Source organism: Stigmatopora argus, chromosome 2 (assembly GCF_051989625.1).
Source record: "Stigmatopora argus isolate UIUO_Sarg chromosome 2, RoL_Sarg_1.0, whole genome shotgun sequence".
NCBI lineage: Eukaryota > Metazoa > Chordata > Actinopteri > Syngnathiformes > Syngnathidae > Stigmatopora > Stigmatopora argus.
The window spans coordinates 11,586,362-11,610,761 of record NC_135388.1 but is presented as its reverse complement, the minus strand read 5'-3'; the positions used below and the strand labels follow the sequence as shown (position 1 = coordinate 11,610,761).

At 37.5% G+C, this 24,400-nt stretch overlaps 1 protein-coding gene across 3 annotated transcripts in view; it reads right to left on the bottom strand.

Annotated features, from left to right (window-relative positions):
- Window positions 1-22,271, bottom strand: part of sbf2 (SET binding factor 2) — a 63,072-nt gene extending 40,801 nt beyond the window's left edge. For 2 of the 3 annotated variants that reach the window (XM_077587033.1, XM_077587041.1), the window contains exons 1-5: window positions 22,115-22,271; window positions 17,252-17,337; window positions 3,837-3,974; window positions 441-569; window positions 224-334 (exon numbers count right to left, since the gene is read on the bottom strand). In XM_077587033.1, the coding sequence (XP_077443159.1) occupies window positions 224-334; window positions 441-569; window positions 3,837-3,974; window positions 17,252-17,337; window positions 22,115-22,169 (519 nt within the window). In that variant the 5' untranslated portion in view covers window positions 22,170-22,271. Of the gene's footprint in view, window positions 1-223; window positions 335-440; window positions 570-3,836; window positions 3,975-17,251; window positions 17,338-22,114 lie in introns of those variants that run through there. The other variant, XM_077587049.1, reaches the window with a different exon arrangement.
- Window positions 22,272-24,400: the final 2,129 nt, after the last annotated feature.

The window sequence follows — 24,400 nt, the reverse complement described above, 5'->3', positions numbered from 1 at the left end:
TTAGTAATAAAGCGTAGACATACTGTAGTTTGTTTTAATTGTTATTTAGCTGGGACTAGAAAGGCCCATTGACTATTCAGACCTTCAACTTTAGTTGCCTTGGTCAAACTGTGTGATCATTTGTAGGGTTGCTGTGTGCAGAATGTCATCATTCAGCCAAGGGCTTCTCCAAAGATAAACAATCAGAATCAATACAAAATACTATCATTTGAACAAGACATACCTGGGATCCGCCAGCCACGGGGACCTGGAATATAAACAGATTGGCCACCAGGTTCTCTAAAGGGACAGTAAGGCTATCAATGTACACAGTGTAGATCAGTCCCAAACAACCCTGGTAGAAGAACACATATAGAACACGTTAAAAATGAGAGATAAACTTGTGCCTGTGTTAGACAAACAAAATGCACTTTGAAATTGGTAACAGTGTGCCTTTTTACCCTGAATATTTCTGGATGGTCCAACCTGGACACAAGAATGAGACTTTTTGGTGCAAACACTTGAGCTGGCTGGATCAAGCAATTTTCTTCCACTTCTTCATCTTCATCAACGTCAATACTTTTAGATCCCTGGAATGGTAATTGTATTTTTTTTAAAGTGTGAGTTCTAGTTTTTTTTTTTAAAAAGCAATGAGTTCATTATAACGTGTTAGCACAATTTAGCTTCCATGGAAAACATAAGGTCATGGTGTTGAAAAAAAATCCTATTTTCGGTCAATGTAACACAATGTCCATCGGACAAGCCAAGATTCTGGCTGACTAAGAGGATGATGGAAGATACTATCTGTTGGACAATATCCCAAATTAAATTAATTTCAAAACAAAACTCTGCTGTACCGAAAAAAGCAACAGACTCAATGAAGAACTAATCTTTTTTGGATGCTCTGCCTGGAACAATCATAAAACTAATTCTGGGTGCTCATTCCTGACTAAAGCCCTTATCAAAAATGAGTATATTTCTTCACTCAGTGAAAACATGCCAGAAGTATCTGAAAATATCTCATTCAGACAGGGTTCCATTTCACTAGATTACGCTTGGGATTTGGCTCAATTATTAGACGCAAAACATTCCTCTGCCACCTGTCTGGACTCTCTCGGAATCTGATTAGGTAGATAAGAATTCATTTAACGAGCAAAGACTGTTCAAACAATGTCACGTTTCAAGAGAATATTGGGTGCCTTATGTAGAATTGAGGAATGTGTGTTTGTTTTGCTGGTGTACAATGCCTGGACAAGGCCAAATATAGCGCCAGTTTCTTTTGTGGCTCAAGATGACTCAAAGAAAAGGTGTTAGGCTACAGTTGCATTTAATCCATCCTCTACTGGCTATTTAGATCAGAATGGCACAGGAAGATTTTCAAGTTTTGGTAAAATAAGACTACGATGGATTTTTACATTTTTATTTATGCAGTGTGTATTTTCGGAAATTAATTACTTCTCGTGTGCACTGTTGGTTGAATTCCCAAGCTGCTTGCAATCTCACAAGTTTACTTAAAAGATTAGAAGGTGAGCCTTTGACACAGAATTAAAAAAAAAAATCTGTAGGAATTAGGTCTGTAAAACAGCAGTCAAACAACCAAAATATGTTTCAATACAGTGGTACCTCTACATACGAGCAGCTCTACCTACGAGATGCTCGAGATATGAGGAAAATTTCGAGCAGATAATTAGCTCTAGATACGAGAAAAAATTCGAGATGCGAGAAAGCCAGGTGGCCATGACATGAGAGGCTGTTTATCATTTTTTTGCCACATCACTTCAGTGTATAACAGATATCTACGAGCACTGAACAATTGGCAAACAGCTAAACCGGAGAAGAAAGGTAAAACAAATTAAAACAAAATTATAATTCAGTTTTGTGTAAAGTTACATTAAACATATGTTTAGGTGTGTCTGTATATATTAATCCAAGTTAATTTAAATGTGTTTGTTCGGTTACGAGTGCGTTGCCGTGGATAAAATATTTTAATATGGCAGTCCCCACCACTTTCACACATTGTCAGCAGCATGTGCAATCTGTTATAACAATGGAATATGTAATTTAGTGCCAAGCAAATCAGGACGTTATACAGCTGGGGAGCTTTAAGAGTTGTCGACAAACAACAATGGATGTCATGTAAGACTTAGACCACAAAACATCAGGGCTAAACTTCGTATATTTTCTCCTTGATGTGGTTTTTGCCCCTTGATGCTTTTAAATAATTTGGGGTAAAAATCATTGCAAGTTTAAAATGAATAGAACACATGATTTGCTCACTTTTTGAGATGTGATGGATACTTTTTGATTAAAAGCGCTATCACCAAATCACCTACACAACGATTTGCTGAACAAGCTGGATTGTGATTGACGAGTGCACATGTTAACGGATATGAAATCACAACGGGCAGAATGACAGGAGCCATTGGAGGCCTCTCACAAAGGCAAACACAGTGAAACAATTACTTTGGTATTCTGTGGGCCCTTGCAGGGAGAGAATTTAACGAGGTCATTCATAATAAGACACTAATCAAGTTCAATTGTATCTGTTGTGATCAATGATAGATGGGGATGTCGACTTGCATGCATGACTGAATCCAAAAGTCAAGGGTGAGCACAGGTTCATTGTATCTCTATCAGCATTAGCATACCTTGTATTCTAATCATTCATTCTTTGTTTGCTCCTAATTCTGGACGACGTCATGAATGTGTGTTCCCTCAAGGAAAAACAAAGTGCTAAAGAACATTTAATGATAATCCATACAGGGGAAAAAAATTAAAATGAGAAACCCTCATATTGCTCAAGCAAAATATCCCCAATGGCTTTTTAAGTTATGAAGGCAACGCATTGAAGCGAAGGTTCAAGAAAATTAATTATGTTATTTTGGCCATTTATATCAGGATTTTGGATTTCATTAGTTCAGGATTAATGAGGCTCGTGCGGCAGATCAAGGGTAAGCGGAGGGGCTCATAGTTAATCAGGATCCTCTTGAGAGTTCATCACACAACTCTATGTACCCATAGGTCCACAAGTATTTGGACTATGACAGAGATTTATTCAACTAACACATTTGAAGTTCACTGAGATCTCACTAGACATGAAGGAGGATCATGAGGTTGAAAAAAAAAATAACATAAGACAGCAAAACCTTCTAAGGTCTGGTCCATTACATTTTTTGGGGGTGATCTTACAAAGTGTTCTCTTTTGTGAATTCAAGGTTTGCTGAAAAAGTTAACTCATTGACGTCCGGTGACGAGGATAGACATCCAATCCATTTGAATTGCGAGGGTTGACAGTGAATGAGAATCCGAACATGCTTGTTCATATATATGTATATTCATGATATGATGACAGAGGTAGCATAATTGAATTGGAACTTCTTTGAACCGCTTCAATAGGAATAGATTAGGGATAAAACCTCCAGACATTATTTTCTTACAGGGACCTACGTAGAAAATGTTTGGTTGGTTAGTTGTTGAGTAATTTAGCAAAATAAAACAATAGTGTGGAGCACAACAGCATAAACAGGCTTCTAGTAACATAACTTTTGATATTCTATCAGTTTTTATAGTCTCTAAGTTGCAAGCCTCCCAAACTATAAAAAAAGTATAACATCCAAAAAAGGCCAATTAAAAGATAAATTACAGCTACTGCCATATAGGCAATTCCCTCAAAAGCAATTTACCTCAACTTTATCTTTCCGATCTTTCACATCATACATAAAAACTGTGGCAGAGCCAAAAATCATCAGTGTCTACATCATGTGTCTAAGTCAGATTGCATGTAAGGGTTTGTTTACTAGAGGTACCATCAGGACATATTTATAATGTGATAGTGGATTGTTGATATGCAACCTTACCTGCAGATTGACCTCAGCCTCATAAAAAGTGAGGCAGGAGCAGTAGTGTCTGTCAGACTCGATATCCGTCAGCACAACAGTGAAAAACGTGGGTGCCTTCCTCTCCCAAGACAACTTCCAACCGCCTGGCTGGCAAAACTGTAAGATAATAAGTTAAACAAATTACATTTACATTAAAGCAAATGAAATTGAAGACAAATTTCCCCCCAAGTAAAATTCTACATTAATGTAAGGAGTGGTAGCGTTATGGGACTAAGCCATAGACGGGGAAAAAAAAGAGTTAATCAATAATTTCCTGCAAATTATTATCAAAACCAAAAAGGATGTATACACATTTTCGTCTTCAACACTAAACTGAATTGGACAAGATTACAAACCCACTCTCATTGAGAGACTTAACTCTAAAATATGATCTCATGAAGCTCATCCAGAATATTTCTGAATTCAACATTTCATTTTCCACATGCACAATACAAATCACAAGTTTACAACCATCAATAGAATAATTTGCAGACAATGGAACTCGGCAGTCCCTTAAAATTCTGTTGAAGCTAGTTTCAATTCTCAAAACTAGAGAGTATGGTCTACCAATTACACATATATAAGATATAATATTTAGCAGTATGCCTTCATAAAGAAACCAACTAACATGCGTTATCCACAACTAACAATGGTAAACAAACAACTTGGAGGCTGAACAAACATTGAGAAATACGGGAAGACTTATGCCAAAATATGGGAGGCAGACAGACATTTTCAGTGAAATGTTTGTGTCTGCTCTTGTTGTGTTTTTGCTGGAGGCTCAGCTGCCCTGGCTTTCCAACCATGTTTAGACTGCACTCTGGAGAAAAGCTGGACCGCAGGAGGAATAAAACACGTTGGTTTGAGAGTTTGAGTATGTTCGTTGGCGTGCCTGCTACTACAATTGACGGCGATAGATGTTCAAACCGTTTCAATTGGGAGAGACTGGTAATCAAAGATGGTGGGTTAGTGGTTCACTCGCCTGACTTCGGTGGGGGCAAGTGTGGAATCGATTCCCGCTTGGCCGTGGTATGATTTTGAGTGCGACTGGTTGCCTCTCTCTGTGTGCCCTGTGGCTGACTGGCGACCAGTCTGGGGTGTAGTCTGGAATAGTAATCAAAGATCTCTTGCCAGCCCGTCCCAGTTAAAATAGATTGGGCGTCTGTCTATTGCTGTCAATGTCACTAAACATAATTAGTCACTGAAAACTATTGAAGTTCAAATGGATTTGAAATCCATAAAGTCGCCATGAATCCATCACATATGATCAACAAAGTATAGTGAAATGTGTGTTTAATTGTTCAGAGTATTTTTTGTTGTAGCTTTGACACTTGCTTGACAGTTAGTTAAAAACATGGGAATTTTAATGAATGTCAGTAAAATTACAGGTCCCACCTCTCATTCAAAGTGTAGCATCGTCTAGAATTTACTTTTGAATGGAGATTCACCAACATTAAGTTAAGACATTCAGGTACAGTATTGAATATATTCCATCACTGTAAACTTCATATTCATCTTAATTTCAGTTGAAGACAATTTTAGGCATCCAAACCTGAGCTAACGGGAAAAGAGGACTTTGATGCAGAACTACCCCTCATGTGGCATCAACACAACAGTGAAAGGAGAGAGCTGAAAAGGAAGGTATGACGATTGAAAGCAGAAATTGCTGGGGGGGACGCGTTTCTTTAACGCAAAGCTTTTGACCACGATGCCACCGTATTCAAGCTGATACAATAGCTTACAGGAAATCTGTTTAACCTGTATTGTGGTGCAGCGTGGGGAGGTCTGTGAGCACGCGCACACTTATGCTGAAAAACCACCCAAGGACGATAGCCGTGATCCCATCCTAAACTATTTCAACTATTCCATTCATTGTTGTCAAAAAAAGGGAGAGCAACACAGGGCACATACCTGAGAAGATCACAGTTGATATAACATCCTGTGTGTATGGATGTGGACGTGTAAGACACAGAAATATACACTGGGGGCAAATAAGTATTTGGTCAGCCACCAATTGTTTAAGTTCTCCCACTTAAAAAAAATTAGAGAAGCTCATCATTTTCATCATAAATGTACCTCAACCATGAGAGATAAAGTGGGGGGAAAAAAGAAAATCACATTGTAGGATTTTTAAAGAATATATTAGCAAATGATGGTGGAAAATTAGTAACGTGTTTTCTGGCTTTTAAGTTGCACTTTTTTCACAGTTTGAGTGGGCCTGCAACTTACTGTCTTATTTTTTTATTCTGAACGGCAACAGCGTTATGGTAAAGTTAGGCAAGAATGGTGAATCATATCCATAGAGGAAATGTACAAACTGTTTTAACTCCTTGCGAAAAAACTATTCGGACCCAGTCAAGTGTCTTGATTTTTTGGGTGAATCTTCCCAAAAACAAACTTTTATGACGCACAAACCTATAAACAAACAAAACGTGCTTAACTAAATTCAAATAGTACACGATGCATGCAAACAAACACACAAGTTGGTGTCTCATTATTCTAAGTTTAAGAGCTGAAGAACTATGAACAATGATAGCACAGCAGGACACAAAAACTCAAACTAAAAGTCCCATTATACAAAGAAACAACTATTGTATGGGATTCTAATGCATGTTTTCCTTTCATTATCCATGAATTGGCAACATAAAGGGTAAACACAGTGGCACAACTAACAATCATTCTGTACATAACTGTCGCACACGGTGCCAGAGTCACAAGTAACTGGGAGACGAATGATCTTGTTAATTAAAGCCTCATCAATGGGTGTGCATGTTTCTGTACTTCATCATGAATAACCAGTAGGGAACAATGAGTTGCAAGTGCATGTCTAATTGTGAAGGGGTCATAGCCCACCTCTTTTAAGCGTGTCAAGAGAATTGTTGCCAAGCATACCAAGAAGTTAGCAAGGTGGCAAGTAGGTTTAAGTGGGACATGGATTGCCTATTGTAAACACCCCTGATATGACGGTACATTTATAGGCCTGAACAGAGCACAAAGTGGACTTAAGTTTCCATTTTTCATCTCTTTTTTTTAAAACATTTTGAGGATACATTATAAAGTCTTTCACTGCTTTAGTCCTCCATATTAATCAAGTACGCTATTTCAATGGATAGACCATGTTCCTATCCTTAGCATACTAAATATAGATTCAATTGAATGCGTTGTAGCAGGTGGAGGAAAATGTTGTAATAATCGTGAGAAAATATGACAGTTTAAGTGAGAATGATGAACAGTGGGGAAGAAAGTGACCAACATTCCACTGCATATCTAAAAGATGACAGAGTTGATCGAATTGATGGATCATTGCTTAATCAATGGGAGTATCGATTAAGATAAAGCAAATGTATCAATAGCCCCATCAGTGCAGCAGGTGCAAAGATCCACACGTTGAACAGTGTTTGTGGGCACACACACGCACACGAGGCAACAAAATGGGCCATCTCCTGTTCTTAAATTAGCCTGCAGTCAAGTGACAATGGAACTCCAGGACATGCTCGGCGTATTGATGTCAAAGTGGAGAAAACGATTGCCCTCAAGCTAAACTTGCCGCATCGCATCATGTGCTGCAGCCGAGCATGACTGACTCCCACCCCACCGCGCTATTCACCACCTCTGCCTGTGACACAAGATCTGCAGTCTGACCTGCTAAGCATCGTCACGGTGCAGTATACGAGGGCCAGTGTTGATTTAAAATAAAAATGCATCAAGGGGAGCCACATTCTCGTGCTGTGACAGAGCCCCTGCTGGTAAGGGCAACCCATCCCAAATATAACTGGGGTGGGGATGACCGGGTGAAACAGAGACCAGTGTCAAAGGGCTTTGTCATTTTTATAGGGATTGGCTTAAACATGACAAGAAATAGATTTATCCTTATACTTTCATATTTATCAGAAGGATAAATAAAGACATTTCCACAACCTTTCAACAACAAACTCTACCAAGTGTGGTCTTCCTTTTAATATTTTTTTTTAGTTTAAGGCAGAGCGATCTATCAAAAAAGTCATGACTTTTTTTGTATAATCCAATCGTGTTTGATTTCTTTTTTTTTAAACATGATTTTATGTTTTTTATTTTACCATTAAAGAAACACTCGAAAAATAAGATGTATTTTAGTGCACAAAAAGTGTAATTGTCTTTAGCTATAGAGGTCTTCTTCGCTTGGACTGTAATAAACCCCTTGAAAACCTTGGAAGGAACTATTAACAATCTGCCAGACTAGTTAGTTTGCATCTGACTGCAATCTTCCATCTCATTCTTAAAATCACCTAAGTTTAGCTACATAATGTGCTTCCATGAGCATCTTTTTTTCTCCCTTATACTTTCCCCATTCATTTGAAAGAGGTGCATGGCAGGAAGGCAAACAATGACGACGAAAGTGAAGTGCGAAGTGTCAGGGGCCACAGAGAGTTGAAAAGGTCAACGGCGTGCTGTCTGCCCAGAAGTGCTATTTTATCTGGTCTACAGGATGAGAAGCAAACAAAACAACTACGGAGCCTTGATGGCCGAAATGTTTCTCTTCACCTTCCTCAACTAACACCATTACTCAAAGTCAAGCAGATAACAATAAAAACAAGTAAGGCAGCAGGCCTAATTGAAAACATTATTTATAATCTGTTACATTTAGGTCTGTCATGAATCGTTTGAAAAACGTGGCACCAGCATTACTGAACTATGTTTCCCGATGTCAACAACAATTTCTTTTCACATTTACTGATTTGTTATGCAATGGTGGGCACATGTGTTTCATTTTAGGGCTAGATATTTTTAGATGGCCATGATGGTCCTAATCAGAGAAATAAGAACCAAAAAAAGTTAAGTCATACAAAAGGGAGAGTCGTCTAGGAAAATAAAATTTGTCCTGCATACAATTTCAGTTTCATAAATACCACGAGTAGGAATTGCAATGTCAGAAGAAAATAGGTTGTATTGAATTGTGAATTCAGAGCTATTGTCCAGAAACAAGAACAACATGTGGAATTAGTTCAAGCTAAGTTCTGACTGAAACCATGCATTGAGTTCACCGCGACACAAAAAAGAAAACTATTGAAGCTCAAAGTCAGTCAAAATCAAACTTAATATCTTCTTTGTGGCACGGTCTCCAATAAGGGTTTAAAACACACCAAATTTATCAATAATAGGAAAATAATATGTGAAGAATCAGTTGCCAGAAGAAGCTCTTTACCACTTGGTTCATCTCATACAAATTAACCTAATACATGACTCAGTGTCTAATCACAATTCAGGTAAGATGTTGTAATAGCCTACTATAGCCCGCAGCAGTATAAAATTCTCACGAAGCTGCTGCGTGTTCCTTACGGTAAAGTGAATATGGAAACATTTACTAACCACACAAATGTGATCCGGTAAATTCTATCACATCTATTTGTAAATTTGATGAAGGAAAAAAAAACAACCTCTACGACATCGAATGTGAATCAACATGTCATGGGAATGTCAAACATCTTGGGTGATTTTGTTTGTCTACCTGCAACACGTTCCGAATCACACATGATTGGTATACATTAAATAAAGCTTCTGATACAGGGGCATGTTTTAATCAAATACTCTAAAAGTTGAATTAGTGTGAATTGACTTGTGTTTTGTAAAAACACATGGCTAGACTCACAGAGTGATGAATGAAAAGAATGAGGTAAACAACTTTATCCTGAGCTTGCAGAAGAGTACAATGAAACCCTGCGTCAGAGTGCTGAGCACCAGCCTTTAGAAGAGGCTAAGATAATGGTTGATAATGACCCTGCTACAGAACAGGTGCTTCCTCCACTGCCTAGGGAAGCCGCGTATAATTTATTCACTATAGGCTGATGCTTCTGCTACTCATCAACTCAGCTATAACCTGTGAAAACATGAATGCTAAGCAAGACGGACAAATAAATCCAAAAACTGCATCAGTATGCTAGACGTGAATGATATTCACTAGGAACTCCACAATAAGCGAATGGCAATGCATCTTTACATTTACATTTTGAAGATGGGTAACTGTTAACCCCCAACTGCCCCAAAATATGCGGCTGTGACTAGTCTGGACAGGAGACGCTCTTCCTCGGGAGAGGAAAGGAAATACAATGTGCACTTGACTACTTCTGGAATGACCTTGGCACGTGGCTGCAAAAGAAAATGGTGTGTCGATCTAAAACAATAACGAAAAAATGTCACTTGTGATCAACGAGATACATCCTAAAATTGTCAATATTCTGTTTTTTTTCCACACTATTTCCCCTTTGATGGATGCTTTTTACTTTTAGCTTTATTCGATTTGAGTGCATTTGACCAGGAACTTTCCTCCTTACTAATTTGGGAGCTTGATGCAATGGATTACGCAGTTTATGAGGCAATGAAGCACATAAAACAAATTAAATATATTTAAAAAAAACAACAACAACAGGATATTTCACGGGTCATTTTCTAAAGCCTTTCATTATTTCACAACTTGGAAAAGGAACAACGTGTGGTAAACACATGCTGAATATATGGCAATGAAACGCAATAAAAGCACGATATAAAACAACAACGTTATTCCTAAAAGAGTTTGGGCAACAGTTTTATTTATGACAGATTGGCGGAATTGAGACTGCTCCTTCTTGGTAATTTTGGCACCTGCAAGATTGCCGAGTGGACCATTTCTGATTCCAAAACAACTGCCTCTACTTATCTAATGTGATCATTTGCTTCAACACAGGTGGATGAATCTTCTTTTACTGTCAGAGTGGGGCTAATTATTGGGATAGCGTTTGATAATCACAAAAACATATTTCATCAGATAGCCAAAAGGAAGTAACCTGTAAGATCGGCAATTGCTTAGATATTTCTCAAAATTCTGACAACTCTATAACAGTCCCATTATAAGAGCCCTAAAGTCTAACCAAGAGAAGTAAAAATGTCATCAATAGATATAATATATTGCTACACCATGTTATTATGCTGTCAAGTGCTAAGACTGTTCCAAAAAGATGTCGATTTTTTTTTCCGAAAAAGAATCTCAAACATCTCACCCAAGTCAAGATTAATAATTAAACCAACACACTTTCAGAATATTGCGATATTAAATCTTTGTTTAGAAGCTTGATAATGACAAGGCTGATATAAAATATAGGGAACAAAGCCATATTATATGCACCCATTAGTACCATACTTGTAATTTGTACTTGTAGTTGTTGCATACATCTCCAGTCACAATGATTTATGTCTGGCATTAAGAAAGGAAGGAATGTGCACGACAAAATAGGTTCAAAACCGGGTCAGAATTAGAGGTGTAACAATATATCATTAATTGACTGTGGTGGTGATTGAAATGGAAATTGCAAAAATTCCTTAAAATTGAAGCCTCTCAACAGAAATTACACCCAACAAATCTAATTGATTGATTATTTAAAAGAAAAATAAAGAGTTGAATTGATAATTGCAAGTGAAAATGGGGTGAAAAATACGCCCATATGTGTTTTAAAGCATACTTTTTTCGAGGGTTTGAGAAAGAGCTTTTGATGTCTTTTTTTAACAGCTCTAAAGCTATGAAACGCACCATGGGTGACGATAACTCACCACATTGCTCAAGTTGAATGTCATTTTTTACGAGGCGTTGCCTTTGCAGACCTCATTTACTTTGACTTCACAATGTCATGTTCTTTTTTAGTCTTGAAATGAGTAAAGGGCAAATCAAAAGTGCCTTCAATTGCTCCAAATACATCTGGACATTACAAAACTATTGTTAGACAATTGGCACATGTTGTTGCTGGCTTTGACAAAAACACATGTCCACTATTCTCTCAACTGGTGCCCAATAGTGTCCCGTCACCTGTGGCTTCAATTCATCCTGTCCCATTTCCGGGTGATCTCACAGCACTTTTCCGCATGTTAAGTCCTGCTTTCTTGACAACTCCAACGTTGTTTCCTGGTGTGTTTAGATTTACTGGGGCACATAAAGCATTGATTACTCATGTGTTGGTCTTCCTGACAAACACATGATCCCGTTCCCTCACTGGCCAGGACAGCATCCTGCTATGTGGAATGCACTGTTTAGATTTTCTCGGAATGTTTTACAAACATCATGAGACAGACGTGCAGTGCGACATGTCAAAACTATAGTGACGTGGCTCAACTCATCAAGTGATAAAATTTTGCTACATTCCTGAGTTGCTGACATGGCGTAAAGTAAACATGACTAACAATATGGTCAATGACGAACAATGTCATTAATGGATGTCGTGATGCTGCGAGGAGGAACAAAGCCAGAGAAATGATTGCTTGCAGCACTAAAGGACAATCCATCCCTCGGAACTGACCCTGACTTTTGCCAAGTCATGCTGAAGCCAAATTTTAAAAATATAAATTTACCTAACTCGCTTAACAATGACCAAATGTGAAATATTTCACTTTCTGTTATCTGTATCCAACCAGCAGTGTACAATTTTGGAGGGGATAACATCAGCATCCTTCCTGGAAGTATGAGCCATGATCCTCATTTATGAAGGGGTCAACATTTTTAGACAAGAAAATTACACAACTGTTTACAGGCAGAGCAGGCAAAGTCAAATTCCTACATCATAGAAAGCAGTCCTTCCAGAGATGATTTGAAAATTTCCAGACTTAATCATGAGTTTGTTGCGTGCCAGCATGATACATATCCATTACTAAAGTCTACAATTGACTGGTAAAATATTCATTTCAAAACTTTTTCCATTATTTTGTGACCTAAACCCTGTTCAATGCAACTGTTTTCCACAGGTAAATTAACAAACAAAAAAATTATATAATGCCATTGCTCAAGTGTGGCTGGGTTTAGAAAAAGGCAATCACATTTACTTTACCGTAAAAGTGACTCTCATGAACTTATATTGGCTGTTATTGATGATATACTGGATTTAACTGGAGTTGCTCTAAAAACACGATGGTTTTGTATTGACGAAACCGTGGCAAATTATACTACCTAAAACACTTGCAGAAAATGTTCGATCATTGCGTTTGAAGACTTGAAAAAACCCAAACCCTTTTTGGCCTAATTGCCCAGTATTAATTAATAGTAATACAATTAAAATCTATGGCTGAATGAACTCTGTGGAACGCAAATCCCACAGCCCACAAAGCATGTTTGATTGGGCTTTTACAGGATCAAAATTGTTCAGCACTGCGTCATCTCGCCTGCAGGCATAAGATGAAGAGTTGACATGAAGCTGAGGGTTGCACTTTCAAAGAGGCTACACCGTTTGAAAAGATTTGAAAAAACGAAAACAAACTCGAGAATGTGTCAATTACGGGGAGAGCGTGACAAATGGAAGATCAAGGTTTCAAAATGAACAAGTCCCTTGAAAGGTCATCTAAATCTCCGGACTAGTTTTCCATTCATGATAACGATGAAGAAAAATCTTCATTTGTCTACCCATTTCAGTTTAAAATATATAGCTTTCAGTATGTTCTCCTGCAGGTATACATGACCCCTGTTAAGACAGCAGGAATGAGTGTGTTGATTGAACATGTCTGCAGGCTACACGTTAAAGACAGACCCTCATGTTTAACACTGCAATCTGCGGCACTTTGACCTCACAGGTGTCGTTTCCAAGACGACACTTAAAAACACACTCAAACACCAGCACGAGGCCAGCCGAGCACAAACATAAACAGCTATCTAGTTCAACTGCAATGCATGTGGCAAGTGCGAATTAGCATACCTCATTAGGATTTTTTTTTTACCCATGTAAAGCAAAACAATGTTATCAGAAAAAACACTATTTAACAATTAAAATATATTTAATTAAAAAGACGTGTTTTTGTGCTTTATCATTTTAGGGCGATTGGGCAAAGCAACATTTTAAAGTGAAAATCTCTGATGTGAGAGTTTAATTATATTGATTTTTTTTAACCACATATACTACACACTCATTGCATCTCGATGGGGGTCATCTCATTTTGACCCAAGACCCTACAGATGGTTGCTTTATTGATTGGAATAACAATTTGCATTTGCCAGCGTATTTTTTCCACACGTATTGCGTACATAGTGATCTCTGCAAATTGAAGCAGGAATTTGTTGTACTCTGTCGATGAATCATTGTAGCCCTACTTGATTTGGTTCTTTCATTTTTGACATGCCAATCCTACAAACTCCTGAACCTCATTATTAAGCACCCAATGTGAATGGAATCCTTATATCAGAGCACAACAGGATGGAAATGTACTGACCTCCATCGAAAGAAATGGCTCATCCGTAACAGATGAGGTTTTGAGCTGGTTCCTATCATCATCACTTGCTTGAAAAGATTAGAAACACATTTTTTCGCGCACCAGTTGTAAACGCTTTTTCTTGGTGCATTCCTCATCTGTGGTTATTTAGTTTGCTGGGGGCCGGTTGTGACCACAAAATGCTTTTCGTGCTCAACTCCATGCGTTGTTTTTACCAAATGTGTTTCTTGTTTGTAAAAGACTCTTTTTTTTATCAAGCAGAGACAATGTGCAACTAATAAGGGTTGACATACCAATGCTAAATAAGAGCCAAAATGCAAATTGCTGAGTTGGTCCATTAAAGGCTATGGTGTTTCTCCATAAAGCTTCAAAGATGAAATTCCAGTCAATTTCTCTCCCTGATCGTTGGATTCGCTGGGCCAAAAAAATGACGAAACCACAAGAATCCCATTCAGCCTGTTATACACGTATTTAATTCTCTTCATTGACATTTCCTTTTGTTTAAAAAACGGACACACAATTTGCCAATACTTTAACTGATCACGATACAATTTTGCAAATGTGTTCCTCAAGCACATAACATAATATTGCGGTCTGTGCCCTCTATAGTATTCTTCTTCTCAAATTTACTACTGGGTGAAACAGAATGAAGAAGCATTGCAGCATCATACTAAAGAGATAGAGAACAAAGTAAATGAACCCACCCACAGGAATACAATGACAATGCACAGCTCATTGACATCTGGAAACACTAAACTAATAGATTTAACTAACCATGTGGCCGCGTTTCTATATTTAAACGTGACAAAACCCCCACAGGAACTTAGGGAGATAATTCTCGGAGAGGAGAACCAACCTGTTTTACCACCCTGAGTGATTAAAAAGATTGCGCTGGATATTGATGTTCAACAAAAGAAATCTAAGCCTGATAATAATTTCATTTTTTTTTGTGCAATTCAGCATACACGTCTGTCTGTAATAAAATATCGATACACAGTGTCAGTGACTACTAAATACAAGTACTGTAAGTCCTCTTGGCATGAAAAAAACCCTCTATATGTGCACCCTGAATATATTTTGGAGTTTTAAATTCTTGCTACGATATCTCTTTGACCATGTTCACAATTTCAAAGAGAAAGCAGCTTCAATTGTGATGGGTCATCTTATTTTATCAGTGATTAAATGTGATATTTTCAGGCGAAACAATCAGCCTCATGTAGTGAATTTCTAAAGAATGCTCAGTGGGTGGCTCTTTTTGGCTTCAATGACCGGTCGCATTATGCAACGCGTTGGCCACAACACCTGCTGTTCTTCTCTACATCACTTAGCTCTTGAACCTAAAACCAAAGGTTGTGCTCTCTGACATTCCACAAACTCAAAACACCCGGTGCATGAGACTGGGTGGGGGTGTTTGGGGGGGCTTCAGAGACCAACAGGGCTCCAGACAAGTGTCGGCAGTAGAAATGCGAGAAAAATGAATTGGTTCTGTCCACAATGTTATAATAGAGTAACCAAACCAACAAGTGTTCAACAGCTTTGAAATTTCATGCAACTCCAGAAGCATGTGCTTGTCAAGTGCTTAAAATTTCAATTATTATAACTGTGTTATCTGTTTGTTTGTTTGTTTTTTGAGAGGGAGCATATTCTGTTTTAGAAAAAAGGCTGGCAGAAGTAACTTATCATGACAAGCCAATTCATTTCACTTGAATTTTCAAATAAATAAATGTAAAATCAAGTTAGTGTCTTAAAATCTAAATTTTAAGTTAACTGGATTTTAGATGAAATAGTTTGAACTCTATTTTAAATAAACAGGATTTTAGTATATGTAAAAATATATTTTCCTCCAACCTTTTTGAAGTCATCAGGGGCAGACTAAAGCTAAATTTATATGCTTGTCAATTCAATTCAATTAATTAAATAATCAAGTTTAAAATTTTAACTTGATAAAATATGGAAAATACACAGATTAACATGTTACTTAAAAGAACTTACAAATTTGAGTTTTATGTAAAATCTTACATTACAATGACTAATTTGGAATTTTATGTATTTTTAACAGTGACTAAATTACAAAAAACACCAATGAGTTGCTTCTGATGGAGTTTTGGGGATGAGCTTTTACATTGAGTCATTTTGAGTCTACACTACCCTTTTTTTACACAGACATTTACAGACTTGTTACCCATTTGTTCTCCAACTACAATCACCCATGCATACATACCACAGTATTAAAGGAGTAAATTTAACATAACCACAATGCGGGCCGTAATATAACGGATTACCAAAACACTACAGCACTATATCACGATTAGTACTTCCAAAAGCCTTACTGGGATCTGAAGTCATCATGTGGTTTTGGCTCATTCACTGCCAAGACCACGGAGCTTACCAACGTGCCGCAGCCAAGGCAAATGAACAAAAATGGATATAAGACAGACACAGACATCCCTGCAGAAAGATATTGTTAACAGATATTCACAAAATGAAGATTAATGAGAGGGATTTGTCCACTCAGATAAGCAAATATTTGTTCCTCCATTGGAATGTCATTACAACGCGTGTAATAGACCCCCAGTCATGGAACGGCAGTGGCTTAATGTCAGCGAAGATACGAGCGATAGGGTCGATTATGCAAAAAAATGAGAAATGCTCCCTAATTAGCAAGCACAGGAAGTTTTTGAGTAAACAATTCATGATGAATGTGTCAGGAAATTCCATTGCCCATTCCATTAGAATTCACAGACGGCAGATTGGTCAAGCCAATGTAGAAATGACAGTTATTCCTAAAGCTTGTAAATTTTAGAACTTTATTACTTATTTATTTTTGGGAGATTTACTCATTTTCAAACGAAGAAAATACATCATAATTTTGAGTCCCATTTTCCCATGGAAAATAGTTTAAATATTCGGTTGAAGTGTAAAAGAAATGAAACAGTTGCTTTGAGTAAAACGTACGATACAAATGACAAGATGTCAAACCACAAGTACTGTACAGAATTCAATAGAGACTTCTGCTGTAGCCTGATGATAATGTAAAATAGGAACTGTAAAATTGTAATAGCAGCCAAAAGTCAGTCAATCACTTTCCAATCTCCTAGGTTGAATACGTCATGTTCTGGTTGTAGCTGCTAAGAGTTTTACAGTTTTATAACTGTTCAATTCAACATTTTCAGTTTTGAAGAAACATGGAACTTAGCACTTACCATCTCCACTCCCTGTGGGAAGGCGGTCCCCTCCCAGTCCTTCTTGGGGAATCGCTGAATAATCTTCCCGCATCCTTCTCCTGAACCTGAGCATCCAAAGGGACAGTATCACAGAATATTAAAATTGTGTGTTATTATAAAACGCCAAAATAAATCACGTTAGCCAGAAATTTGAGACAAAAAGAGTAATGACGAACAAATTACTGCACGATTCTATATAATTGCACCAGTGTGTGCTTGGTCTAAAAAAACGGAAAAAAAGACTTGTTCTTGTATAGTGTGTGTAATCACATAAATCTTAACGTATTTTACTGATCATTGTGGATGTAAATGTACACAGTCTACCAAACAAAGGCTTGATTTTTAAATCTTTTCCATCCAGAAAATGGATGGTCCTAACATATTACATGACCAATTCTGCAAGAATTTTTACAACAGTAGGATTGTCATCTCCGCTGTTCGTCAGCGAGGCCAAAAAAAAAAAAGCGCATAGTGGAAAAAGTGAATGCAATCTGTCCAATTAAGTAAAGAGACTCTATTTATGGGCAACATTTTGACACTTCCCTGATCTAGACCGTGAATGGAATTCATCTTCCCAAAAGTACGCATATTTTACAAATCAGGCCAAACTCCTGTAAATCTTAAATCAACAGAAGCTCCACCATTTCTTGCAGAGACAAAGTGCATGATTAATATCATACAAGGCCTTGAAAAGCCATCCTATTACTTCAACAACAGGTCCCTATCCAACCAAACAAATTGTGTTTGTTTTTTTGTGGTTACACAACATGTCAACATGAGTTTGAACTTGCATCACCCCATTTTCCTAATTACGCATTTTCATGAGGTTACTTCATTCCTTCAATGAATTATTTGTCAACAACATGTTGGATGATTTGAGCAAGTCACACTTTAGATACGAAGCCATCACGTCGGGAAATAGTAGCACAATATGTCATCATGACAAGAATACGTTGCAGCGATTGGGGCCTAAGCCTTGTAGTCAACAACCATCTGGGGCTTAAACCTGCACTATCACTTAAAGGATTTTAAGTCAAAGCGTTACTTGATTTTGAACACAAATGAGAGTATGTTGTTTCTGGTGTATTGGTGCAGGAATAAAAGTAATGTAGTAAAACCAATATGTGTATTTTGGGTTTTACAGTTCTAATTGAAATCATATGCAAGTTCCAATTTTTGAACAGAGGGAGAAAATAAATGACGGAATTCCTCACATTCCATGAGGCTACTCTCTTGTATTAAAACAAGCTGCGCTCCCCGTTGCCTGATATAAAAAGAACTCCATCAGAAAGAGTAATAGAAGCCAGGCCTACTAGAAACATGCTAATTTTAACATCCGCTCGCAAGATGCAAGGATGTCTTTATTAAAATAAAAAATAAAAAATCATTCACAGCCAATGGGTTAAAATCTCAAAACACAATCTGACCTTCTGTTTGACTTATTCATAAACATAATAAATGTCATATTTACTACCGGCAAGTGGTTATACAAAAAGGTTCCTTATCCTGAATTTGATTTTTATTTGCATAGTCAAAAAGAAAATGGCCTGCCTGTGATCAACGTTATCAAAAGGTTTTTATGTAAAGCTGTCAATGAAAATGTCTCTCAATATCAGTTTTAAACTTTCCAAAAGTAGGAAATTCTCCATTAAGGTCAGATGAATATCTAATTGGAATCTGAGCAGGCGCTTCCATATTTGGAAAGATAACAACCAAAGAGAGGCACAAAGGCAAAATGTGCTTGACAATATTTCTGAGAACTGGAAATTGCTGTCAATAGAGAAATGTAAAAAGACAATACAAAAGTATTCTGAGTGCATAAGCAAATAATCTTTCCAGTCAAGCCAAGCCATTATTTGAACATTTCTTTGTATTTCTGCCCGTAAAAGAAAACAAAATGGAATAAAGAATAAGATAAAAGTCTGCGAAAACAACACATGGCAGCACTTTAGGAGATGGGATTCATAAAATAAATCTAAAAAAAAAAATCCAACAAAGATAGATAAACGTCATTTAAATTCGATTTTAATTCAATCATAAATAATTCAAGTAGTTTTACACCAATAGCCCTAGATTATTTGAACCTCTTTCAAATATAACCTTGCATTAATTGCATAAAATTAAAACTTCTCACTCAGCAATATAGCAAATTCTATCTAAATATTGAGTAAATCAATTTCTTACAGAAGTGCACAAAAACAGCAGTTAGAGATAAAAAAAAGAATAAAGGTCAAATGCTTGTTTTTTTTAAACAGATAACTTGTTTGTGGGTGTGTCAAGAGAGCCAGCAGCACAAAACAAACCCTCTTTGAGATTTTGAAACAAAGAGCCAATTCATGACGCTTTCAGACCATAAATACTGTGTGCGGCATTTATTAACTTCAATTTCCATGTTGGAACTGATGATTCTGCTAAAGAAATCACAGTAATATGTGGCTAATTTGCCTGTACTATAAGAAATTCCACAATTGAAACCAGAAGATAACAGTTCAGAATACATTGAATAAAAAACAAGCACTTTATTTTCATTCATTTCTCCATGAATTATACGTTAAAAAAATCCCTATCTCAACGTCAAGACAGGCTAAAAGCTTAAGGACCCAGAACTGAAATGTTGACATGAACCAGGCCAAAGCACACGTCAAAAAAGTGCTAAAGGATAACTGGAAGTGTGTAACACACCTGTTTGGAAACAAATACATCTGCTTAGCATCACATTGTGATGTTGGACTCTCTTGTGGATAAAAATAGATTAAAAAGTGACTCTACTCTTCTAATGAAGCCAGGAACATTTCGTCCCGAGCACCAAAAAAAAAAAGACATTGGCGCTGTCCGCTGACGGACAATCCAGGGATAAATACGATTATTGTTCTATTTGGCAACAGTGAGCTATTACTGATCATTGATGAACTCATTTACTGACGCACCATTTCTTTTCTTAGCCTCATTCATAATTAAAGTGTTTTATTGTCTTAAACCTCGGCAAACATGGAATTGATAACTAACTCTTTCGATGCCAATGGTGAGAAAACCCGTCGACAAGAATCCAAACGTTGAATTCCTACGATGAAATTTGCGAAATTAGCTTGTTGTCTGCCATTGACGGTGATAGACGGCAAAGCTATTTTAATCGAATGGCTTGCCGTGATCATGTTTTACTGTCGTCATGTTTTAGTATAGTAGTATATAGTACTATAGTAATAGTATTGTAACATTGCAGTGGTATGGTATCGGGACAATTTGTTAAAATAATCTACAAATGTGGATTCACATTTTCAAGTGACTCTTATGCTTGTAGTATGTTACACTCTGCTAAAATAAAGTTGTATCACCCAAGAATTGACAAATACAAATGCAGCATTGGTCCCCCAAGAGTCAGTTTCCAGTCCCAAGACTTGCCAATTGGTCATTTTTAATTTTACAAATTTATTTTGAGCGGCTAGCACGTTGCCCTCACATTTCTGGGGTCCTGGGTTCAAATCCAGGTCGATCCACCTGTGTGGAGTTTGCATGTTCTCCCTGGGCCTGCGTGGGTTTTCTCCAGGTACTCCGATTTCCTCCCACATTCCAAAAACTTGCATGCTAGGCTGGTTGGACAATCTAAATTGCCCCTAGGTATGAGTATGAGCGTCAATGGTTGTTTGTCTTCTCGTGCCCTGCGATTAGCTGGCCACCAATTCAGGGCGTCCCCCGCCTCAGCTGGGATACGCTCCAGCACTCCCGTGCTACTAGTGAGGTTAGAGTGGTTCAGAAAATGAATGAATATTTATTTTGAACGGAATAAATTTGGATTTATTCTTACATTAAATGCTGCATGTTGAAATGAGATTCATTACATGTCAAAATCTGCCTTTGCATAGGTAGATCTTGTTACTACAATGCTCAGTTGACACTAGCACTGTTAGATACAACTCATTAGTTATGCTAGTGTACCTGAGACATTCATGTATTAGTTGGTGTTAGGTATTGGTTCCTTTGTGGGTTTAGTTTGGGTTTTGGTATTCTTAGATTTTTTACTTTGTGACTTGTCCTTGTTTTGATTTCACCTGTTAACCCCCCACGCAGTTTTCCCAAATTGCCTTGTAAGGTGAATTTAGTTAACAAAACACTGATATGCAAATAATCATTCCAATATACGAAAACAAGATCCAAGTCACGTTTTGAAATGGTGGGTTTTCTCAGTGCTGAAGTCCAAAGGAACAAGTGGAGCTGAGGCACAACAAGTGGAAACAAGGGAAACTTCCTGTCCTAGCAGAGATCAACATTGAAGAGGGTGAAAAAAGGGGAAGAGGGCTGAATGCCTTTATTCACAGCTGCATGTTACAGCCATCGTGGAAAAAAATAATAAAGTGCAGCTCCCTTCCGCAAAAACAAACACATGACAACAACTCATCAAGTGCATTTGCAGCAGAGTATAAATAGATCCAAGCAGAGTGGCTGCCACAAGTTAATAAAACATGCTTGACTGTCGTGGAATGATGAAGCCGCACACGTCAACGGAGCTATTTTTATGACAAACTGTTGCTTTTGTGCAGCCCCTAAACTGCTGGGAATGCTTGTTTTGCAACCCCTTTTTTATGATTGTCATCCCACAAGCGGAAAGGATGAAACTCATTTTGGGAGTCCTGGCGATTGCACAGATTTGCACTAAAGTGCGAGATCACGCTATAAAAATGAGGGTGGTCGGCACTGGGCGGGTTAACGAGGGCTATCCACTGTGCCCCTAAAAAAACGCCTGTTAGCATTGCAGCTAACAAGGTGCTAGTCGCCAAGCTCTGTGGCATCAACATCATCCCAGACTGAGAAGCGGCTTGGTCACGAAATCGCAGTGGACGCACTTACCGGCTTTTTCCTGATCGTATCCCACGACAACAAAGTAGTCAGCCAATCTAGCCATGTCTGCCGCTTTTCCCGAGCTGTGCCAACACAATTCAGCATTTTTCCTGCTTCCAAAGCACAGCCATTTTTGACAGAAGGGAAGCCAATGCGCATGCGCGGACAACACCGATCCTACCATGGGCGTGGGCCGCCCGCTTTACAATATGTACTATAGTATCACTATAGTACTAAAGAAATACTAGTGTGGTAATATTTCGGTGGTATGGTATCGTAACAATTTATTGAAATTGTCTACAAATGTGGATTCACATTTTCAAGTGACTTCTATGCTTGTAGCATGCTTACACTGTGCTGAAATAAAGTTGTATCACCCAAGTGTTTACAAATACAACACATGCCAACTAGTCATTTATATTTATTTTTAGTTATTATAGTTATTTTTTTTAAATGTATTTATTATATTCATAATATTTATTTATTTATTAGTTTATTTGCCAGTCCACCTGTGTGGAGTTTGCGTGTTCTCCCCGGGCCTGTGTGGGTTTTCTCCGGGTACTCCAGTTTCCTCCCATATTTCAAAGACATGCATGGTAGGCTGATTGGACACTCTAGATTGCCCCTAGGTCTTAGAAAGAAAGGCCTATCCCTGAAATCATTCAAATTCCTTGGATTTTGTTTCAAAATTTGGATTTAACCTTAGCCTTACCCACCCTAATTGATTCAAAATTGGCATTCACAGATGTGCATTCGACCCATGATGTCAGAATATAGTACAGGATTTAACCATACAAAACCATCGGGAGCCATCGCAAATCACTGCCATTTAATGTCAATTTTCCGCTCTGAGAAATTATCGGAATCTTTCAATAATATCAAAATAGATGATGAAATCTTGATTTCTTGCAATTGCACGCTCAAACTTGTTGTGATTTTCAAACTGTTACCCATTCCACCTTATGAATCACTGAGCTTTTTCAGGGGAGATTTAAACCCCCAGTTTCATAATTTATTTAATCTTTGTAGAGCATTGAATTGCGCAAAAAATCGCAAACCATTGTCAAATGTTTTTCTTTTGAAACACAGTAAAGTACAGTGTGTACAGTGAGCTTCACATTTTCCCCAATGTCTTTTTGTCTTCTATTTGTGCATCCTCCTTACAGTTTGGCCAATAAAAAATGAAAGAGGCAGAAGCATTTTTGAAACTGAGCCAAAATAGTGAGGAAATCCACACCGGGTGTTTTGTGTAATGCGGGTCATTACAAAGGAATTAAACAAAAATCCCGACAAGTGACGCATGTTTGCCAGCTAATCAATTGAAATCATAAATCAGCTATCAAAAGTCTGCCCTGGGGCTCCGAGCGTACCTATTCCTGAAACACGCGGTTGTAATTACAAGCATTTCCTGACACATAAACCCACAAAGGATGGCACAAACTCTGCCACTCATCACATGATTGCCCAAAAATCTTTTATAGGGAGATTAAAAGACAAATATAGTAGTTGGAGACGTCATTTCACAATTGCAATTGTTGACTTCCAATGAATAGATGACTTAGGGGCAACTGTCATTACTGACACATGTGCTTGGTATTTATGTGCTTTCATTCTTTTAAAAAGACCCCAATCGAGTGACAAAAATAAAGCTGTAAATAGGAAACAGAGGGATCCCTTTTCACATACTAAACAATATGATTTATGACTCTATTTATTTATAGAATTCCTGGAAGCGGATAAGTTAAATTTATGTGATATTGATAAAACATGTCGCAACACATTTCCCCCTTCGATTTCCAAAGTGAAAGGGAAATCTAAACTGAAAATTCCCGGCTACGATGCATAAAAGAAATTTATAGTACATGAGGACATTTAGGAATTTCTGCAATGTTAAAACTGTTTGTCATACAAACATTTCAAAATTAATAATAATAACCATAAGGTACTCATCAGCTGAGTAATTGTGCATATGTGCACATTTAGTATCTTGACGTTTTTTTTCGATTATTAGTTTATATTTTACAATTTGCATTCAACTGTATACTGCTGCTGTTTAATGCAATAAAGGTGTTTGTTTTTATAAGAGCTTATATTTTATATTAATGTAAATTAATTACATTATCAGCAATGCATCCTTATCGTATTCTATTCTATTAACACTTGAGTGATGGATTAGTGTGCATTTGCCAAGGCTTTTCTAAAAGCAACAAATCAGCCAATTATTTCAAACATGCCTGAACTAATATTGTTCATGTATTTTTTTTCTTTTTTTTTTAGTATAATTGTAAAATTCCA